Genomic DNA, 8080 nt, shown 5'->3' with positions numbered 1-8080 from the left:
CCTTTTTTTTTTTTTTTAAAATGTAAAAATGGATGAAATATCTATTAGCATGAGTTTAGAAAAAAGAAGCTCATGTTAATGTGTAGAAGACCTGAGACCGCTTAGACATACCAAAGGAACACCTTGAACGCCTTGCAGCACTCCTTCACATTTCCAATAAAATTTTGTGTGTAAATATGATAGCATCCTGTTTTTCTCTCCCCCACTTCCAGTTAGCTGGTTGTCTCACAACATGAACGCTTGCGTTGAACCAATTACAGGTGAGAGGGCAAGCCGTTGCTTATCTAGAATAAATCTGCTCAGGAAAATCCGGGAGGAGACTCTAACCCATCCCCTGTTTGAAGCACGTATCAACTTGTGTCAGATGTCCTATGATCTACCGACGTGGTGGCAGAGTGGGAAACATGACAAGGAACTCGTATTGGCAGCTGCTAAGTAAGTGCAATTTTACAGCTTTTTTCTTTTAATTACATTATATATGCATGCATGCACGCACACACTACAAATCACGAATGCAAAACTCTTGAGTATCAACAAAGAGAAGCCTCACCTCCCTCTACATCTCTTTGTATATCATTATCATCATCATGTGTGTGATCATCCTGTTTACTTCCCCATAGCTTCCATACTGTCATGGCTTGAGTCAGCCTGTTTCAGTGCAACATCTCACCACTTTATGCTGTCAATTAGCTTCTCAATTTCTTCGGCTCAACATGCTGAGATTTCACATTCGTCACTTGTTTTCACTTTAAAACAAAGAAACACAATTTCTAAAATGTTCTTGAAATGGTTTTGGTTCCTCTGTAAATACAAGAGGTGTTGTCTTTCTTTGTTTCATTTGTTTCACCGTTTTTACCATTTGCAACTCTAAGTATTATTCATGCAAAAATGTTTAAAAGCAAAATACAGTTGTTGCATTTTTATTCATATGAAGTTATCTCTGTATTCAGACACGATTGATAGCCATAACTGTCTTTTATTGTATTCCATAGTGTTGGTAAAATTCCAGGAAGTTGAATCCTGGACCAAGTTTTGATTCCTGGTTGAAGCCTTTGTACTTGATTCTTGTCTGAGTTTTTGACTCAATAATTACAATCTAAATGAAGACAAAATCTTCAGTGGTCCCTTTATAATCCAGTGGATTAAGGGACATTTTTAGTTTGCTTTACCTTTTTCTTTTTTTAAAATTTTTTTCCCCCTTTTTTGTATTTTTCTGTTATTTCTATTTTGAGTGTACATTTTTTGACTGCTATTTTCTTCCCCCTTGACATCAACAGACATGGTGTGTCTCGTACTGATCTCAACATTCTTCCAGACCCATCATTTAGTTTCCATATACAGTTACAGAACAAGATTGATCCAGCAGCACTTCCCTCCTTCTATAAACATTACAACTGTGAGTAATTCCTTCTCAGTTTTCATTTTTTTTTTTTCATTATATTTTTATGAACTTATTTTTGTTATTTGTTTATTAATGATTTTAGTGAATAGCAAATTTCTGGAACTGTTATCAAGTTCCTTTATATCAAATGTGCTCTAAATTTCACTAGATTTCTTCATGGATATTAAATACCTGGATTGTTCAGTTTTCTTATAAGCCTCACAAATGCTTACATGATTAGCGACAGACAGTATTTAGTGCAGGGGTCAGTTGGACATTCAGTATTATTGAAAAACACTGACCAGTCTTGTGGTGCCTATAGCAGCAGCTGTAACATTATTCTGACGGTAGAGTGTAAGGGATAGAATTCAACATCGTTTTAGCATTTACTTTTCCACGCTTTAATGGGTGGGGGTAGATTTTGTACTGTTGGTTGATCTTCCTGTTGCCAACACTCACTTGTTTCTTGGCCAGGGAGTGATTCCTTTCTGAACAACATGTTGGATGCACATGTGCACAAGCCACACACTGATACACCAAGAAGCTCACTCACCATAACTATGTGGAACGGCTGGCATGGGTGAATGGAGTGTGGTGGTATGGGCATGTGTTGAGAAGGGATGAGGAGCATGTTCTGAGGAAGGTGCTTGGGTTTGATGTAGATGGACTACAAAAGTAAGGTAGACCGAGGAAAATGTGGAGGGAACAGGTGGAGGAGGAGATTGGGAAGAGAGAACACCCAAAACCAGGCAAGATGGCGAAATGGTGTGAGGCTGGTTGCTATGGCATCGAGGTAGATCCAGCCATCACCATTGACAGGGGCAAAACCGGATTTAAAATGATGGATGATGATGATGATTAATACTTAGTAGCTTAAACCAAGTAAATCCATCATATGGCCCAGGAGCAGTTTTAAATGTCTGCTGCAAACATTCAGGCCAGGTCTTATTCCTTCTTCCCACCACTCTCAGAAATGGTTGTGGCTATTACTCTTCCTCTTCTAAGCCATAAAAGAAAAATATATGTGTGTGTGTGTGCATAATTATGCCTGTTTGTTTATTTGCTTTTATTTTTGTCTTTCCAGATGACCCCCTCAGAGAATATGATTCTGATTCAAAAGACAGTCAGTTTGTTGGTAAACTTCGTTACTTTGGAGAAGATGTAAAATACATGAAAGGAATATCAAACAAGCCACTGTCACCCGACAGCAATGATGACAGGATGGACACCGGGGAAGAAAGCAACCTATCGATCAAAAAGGAGCCTCCTTTGCCAAGAGGTGATGTGCCTTGCAAAATGGATGTTAATGATGGTGACAGTAATGGTCACAGCTTTGCAGGTGGTGGTGAGGATGATGACGATGATGATGATGATAGTGGTGTGGGTGAGGTGAAAGATACTGACAAAGATAAAACCAGTCCATTGGTTTCAGCACCAACCAACTCCACTAGCACCACCACCACCACTGTCATGTCTTCATTATCACCTTCATTAGGAGCTGACCATGACCTAAAGACATCATCATCATCATTATCTCAAGCAGATATCAAGACGGAGAAGTTACCTTGTGAGACAAAGGCAGATTTTGTGAAAACTGAACCTGAAGACGGTTTCGATTCCAAGAAGTCTATTCTTGGCTTTCGAAAGACAGACAGTGATTCAGACACTAGAGATGCAGATAACAAAACGGTTTTGAAGAAGGAAGACGATGATGAGGAGGAGGAAGAAGAGGAAGAAGATGCAGGGATTAATGATGAAGACGATGATGACGATGAATTGAGTGTTGACAAACGGTTTAGCATCAAAGACGAAACCAGCAACAGTGCCCATGCCATGCTTGGAATTAACAAAGATTCAATGTCACATGTAAGTCCATCATTTTATTTATAAGTTGTTATTTTTTCCCCCTGGCTTTGAGGGCAATAAAGGCTGTTTTACCAATAAATACAAATATAATTCTACAGAATTTTATAGTTTTTAACTCAACCTTACCTTTATGTTGAAATTCACTGATTATGCTCTTGGACATCGTGTATTCTTGATGAAATGAAATCATTTTTAAAAGCATTCTGTTCTTTACAATTTTTACATTAGACGAATATTTGTTCTCATCTTGTTTGTTGTTAACACAATGTTTCGGCTGATATACTCTCCAGCCTTCATCAGGTGGGGCATATGGCGTAGTGATTAAGAAAGCAGGCTACTAACCCCAAGATTCTGAGTTCGATTCCAAGCAGTGACCTGGATAATAATAATATCGAAAAGTACCTTAGGAATGAGAACCCAGGTTCGAAATTTTCCCAAGACACCTGATGAAGGCTGGGGGGTATATCAGCTGAAACAACAAACAAGATGAGGACAAATATCCGTCAAATGTAAATAATGTACATAATTCTTCATCTCTTTAATATAGAATTGTATTCTGTTCTTTATTTTGTGGTGGCTGCTTCTAATATTTGAATCTAAAATTGTTTCTTTTGAATAGTATTGTTGAAAAAAAAATGAGTCTTGATTAGTTTAGTTCTAATAACCCCATTATTATTGTATGTTGGTATTGCTCTACCGAATGGGCAAGATATGCACATGTACGCACACACACACACACACTCACTGTTTTGTTGTACAAGAACATAAAACTATTTAACATTTCTGCTGGAAGTGAGTAGAATCCTGATGCAAGTGGTACTTAGAGGTTTTATATCTTTCAAACCCAACAAAGAATGCAGTCAACCATTCCAGGTCTTCCAGGTTTTCCAAACATTTTCATGCATTACACCATACTTTGAAACTTGATTCTTATAATTTAAAAAAAAAAAATTTTGTTTCTTTTTGCTAGAGTTCATCTGTTAATCCTAATGATTATCTGGATATGGACCTGGATTATGTTGGTAAACAACTTCAAGGAGTCAGTGCCATCTGGCCCAAGGTAGGATTAGTGAAATTTGTTTCCATTTTCTGTTTTTTAATGAATACTCAATTTGGGATCAAACTTTATATTGTTTCTTACTCCTTTTTGATTTGTTCTTCCTTCTCCAGGACAAAGTTTTAGTTGGCCGTCTTCAACAGATCTGCTACGCCATTGAAAATGGTGAGTGGCCGGTGATAAGGAAGCAGCCGTTCTTGCCCCAGACCACTGATTCTCATATCAACCCTCCAGTCAGCAGATTGTCTCCCAAGCCTGAAATCTCCGATCTTGAACCGGAACTATCTTTCATGGATAGCCTCAAACCAGTGAAGCCTGTTGTTGAGTACACTTCTGAGGTAAAATTTCTCACTCTTCCTTTTCCTCCTTCATTAATGATTGCAACCATTTCTCTCAAGGGGTTTAGGGGTGAGGAATAGTTATCTAAAATAGGGAAACTGAAAGATTTTAACTTTTGATTGTTCTAATCAGAGAGAGAGAGAGAGAGTTTTATCAACTAGAGTGTAGAGGAAACTGGGAATTGTGGTGGGGCATACGTTTCTTGTGGTGTCTGATGATGATTTAAGTGAAGTGAAACAAATACAAGTAAGAGTGCAAGTCAAGTGATAGACTCTACTCGTCTTGGTCTTCACTCTATTTTACAACCCTTGCAATCAAGATTTATTTAAAATAACATTAATGTAAAATTCATTTGATTCATTTAAACCATTTATTATTATTATTAAAAAATGTTATTTTGTTTTTACTCCTAAAGGTTGAAGGTATGAAAGTGAAAATCAGTAAGAATAAATTTTGCCGTAAAAAAGAAGAGTTTCAAATGGACAACGGTAAGATATTTTTAATGTCATTCTCTTTCTGTTGTCCTTCAGTATAATAATGGCATTTACCTGTAATCACCGTTCCTGTATTGGTCTGTAGCAGAACAACATGAATGGTAAAAGCACATTTACACTCGACTTATTGCTAGGTGTAAGTTGAAAGAGTGAAAGCTTCAAGATTGAAGGCAGCCGGACATTTTGAGGTATACTTTGCCAGGTGCAGAATGCATATGGCTGGCAGTTTTTGGTATTTTACAGCTGAAGAATCACATGAGGAATATAATTCAATTATAGTGATGCATCATCATCATCATCGTCATCATTTAACGTCCGTTTTCCATGCTGGCATGGGTTGGATGGTTTGACTGAGGTCTGGAGAGCCAGAGGCTGCATCAGGCTCCAATCTGATCTGGTAATGTTTCTACAGCTGGATGCCCTTCTTAACGAAGTGATACCTTCTTTACCGTTTTTATACCATTTGCATTGAATCCATCACACAGTTGTTGATTTTGAAATTAAAAAATCTCCTATCAATGCTTTAGAAAAGGATCTCTTGTTAAGCAATGTTCTAAACATGCTATTAATAAACACTTATTTTATTAATTCCTTCCCAATTTTTTTTTTTTTTCACAGTCAATTAAGACGTAAGCAATGTATTTCATTAAAAATATGGTCATGAAATGGTTAATCAGGTTTCAAATTAAATTTCACTTGGGTCGGTGGCAGTATTGATTTCAAATTTTGGCACAAGGCCAGCAATTTTGGAGGATGGGGGTAAATCGGTTAGATCAACCCCCACTGTTCAACTGGTACTTATTTTATTGACCCTGAAAGGCAAAGTTGACTTGGGCAGAATTGAACTCAGAACGTGAAGACGGATGAAATGCTGCTAAGCATTTTGCCCAGCATGCTAACGATTCTGCCAGCTCCCCACTTTAATGTCAGTGGCAATATTGCCAGGAAGCAACGTTTGGCTCAGTTCTTCCAGATTGTTACCCAAAATTTAAATTTAGATTTTAAACCTCCATATTTGCTTTCTTGTTTCAGCTCCTTCACTACCTCCAGTGCCAATGCCAACATCAGCACCAGTACCATCTTCACTCCCTACATTCCCCCAGACGAACCACTGTGCCTTTTCAAGTGATAATGACAGTTTAACAGAACCAATGAATCTGGCAGCATCTTTGGTATGATCTTGTATTATTTTGGTTTCTGTGAGCTGAGAGCTTTGCATGTCTTTAATGGCTGGTGTCTAAAACACAAAGCTATTTTCACTTGTCGACCAATGAATAAATTCACTCAACCATAAAGCTACATCATTTGTCGCAATCTACCATTTTTATTGCTTGCACCATGTATATTGTTGTCTCTTACAGAAGTTTTTGTCCATGTTGTTTGTTAATCCAGTACCATGTTTGGGTTATTTATTGCTAGGTAAAACTATGACTGAGTAAGGCATTCTAGCCATAACTGTCCTACCATTTCAAAGAGTCTCTAGGAGTACATCATCTGATGTGTCTTCTTTGTTTAAAATGGTAGGAGGTGATTTGAGGAAGATTTGGCTGTTACTTTAAGCAGATTGAAAAAGCACATAAACAGCTCAGTGTTCCTCCATCTTAACCTCTTATCTGTGATCCAAGGATTTGAGTGACAGATGCAAGGTTAAGATGCAACACATTTGGAGGAATATGAAAGTTAAAGCAGCACAGATTCTCAGCAGTGCTTGTATTAGCTTTCAAGTCCAACAAACTTAACTATTTCTTTCATTTTAAGTGTGTTGCAAACAACTGCTAGTGACCATCACTGCTGAAACTCTTCAGACTTAACCAGAAGCATGCTTAAGTAAAAGTATGGTGATTAATTAATTTTTAACAATTCTTTTTTTTTTCTCCACCAGCCCCAGTATAACCAATTTGGAGAAGATGCGGCCATGGCAAAAGAATTATTTATAAACCAAAGTTTGGTGAGTGATAATTTATTTTTGAATATAAAATTATTGATTTCTTGATTGATTAGTTTCCTTGATTTTTGTCTCATATTTCTTTATTGCCCACAGAGGGCTAAACATAAAGGGGACAAACAAGGACAGACAAAGGGATTAAGTGGATTACATCGACCCCAAAAGGATGAAAGGCAAAGTTGACCTTGGCGGAATTTGAACTCAGAACGTAACGGCAGATGAAATACCGCTAAGCATTATCGCCCAGCATATTAACGCTTCTGCCAGATTCTGTCTCATTTACTCATTGACACATTCTCCTTCTTCAGGCAGACCCTAACTCTACAATCTAAATCCTCCCAATGCAATACACTCACTCCTCTCTCATCATCATTTTAATGTCTGTTGTCCCTGCTGGCATGGGTTGGATGGGTTGACCAGAGCTGGCAAACTAGGGAACTGCGACAGAGGGAGAACAACTGGAGACCATGGGGACACGTTGACTGCCTTCATCTGTTCTTGAACTTGGAACAGGCAAAACAGGTCACTCCTCTCCCTATACACATATATAGAACTCATATTTATTTATCTATATAGAACTCATACACACACATATAGAACAACAAGAGCTCCCTACTCTAATGGACTATGATACCACAAAACTTGACTTAAAAAGGATTTAGCTAATCCTATCAGGTGGCGGTATTAAGCTAGACGTGACCTGGACCAATCTTTGGCCGAAACATACTTAAGTTATCTAAGTTACACACACACACGCACGCACACACACACACACACACACACTTTTTCTCTCTGTCTGTCTCTCTCTCTTTCTCTCTCTCTCTCTCTCTCTCTCTCTCTCTCTCTCTCTCTCTCACAGCATTTATTAAGAAAAAAAATAAACATTTTATAAAACCACAAAATTAAAACTTGTGATCTTAACTGTTTCAGTCTTCAAGGTTGGGTCATAATCTATGGATTAAGGTACCAGAAGTCCAACAATTTCAGCATAAACCCAC

General features: G+C 37.8%; 1 protein-coding gene across 3 annotated transcripts in view; it reads left to right on the top strand.

Moving 5' to 3' along the window:
- LOC106872482 (chromodomain-helicase-DNA-binding protein 8) overlaps positions 1-8080 on the top strand; it is a 99063-nt gene that overhangs the window by 59706 nt on the left and 31277 nt on the right. For 2 of the 3 annotated variants that reach the window (XM_052974038.1, XM_052974036.1), the window contains exons 34-41: positions 213-435; positions 1278-1396; positions 2466-3247; positions 4218-4307; positions 4418-4642; positions 5059-5131; positions 6170-6309; positions 7020-7085. In XM_052974038.1, the coding sequence (XP_052829998.1) occupies positions 213-435; positions 1278-1396; positions 2466-3247; positions 4218-4307; positions 4418-4642; positions 5059-5131; positions 6170-6309; positions 7020-7085 (1718 nt within the window). The remainder of the gene's footprint in view (positions 1-212; positions 436-1277; positions 1397-2465; positions 3248-4217; positions 4308-4417; positions 4643-5058; positions 5132-6169; positions 6310-7019; positions 7086-8080) is intronic. The other variant, XM_052974037.1, reaches the window with a different exon arrangement.

Source organism: Octopus bimaculoides, chromosome 17 (genome assembly GCF_001194135.2).
Source record: "Octopus bimaculoides isolate UCB-OBI-ISO-001 chromosome 17, ASM119413v2, whole genome shotgun sequence".
NCBI lineage: Eukaryota > Metazoa > Mollusca > Cephalopoda > Octopoda > Octopodidae > Octopus > Octopus bimaculoides.
Note: the sequence above shows the minus strand (reverse complement) of the source record. Positions and strands in the feature narration are given on the sequence as shown.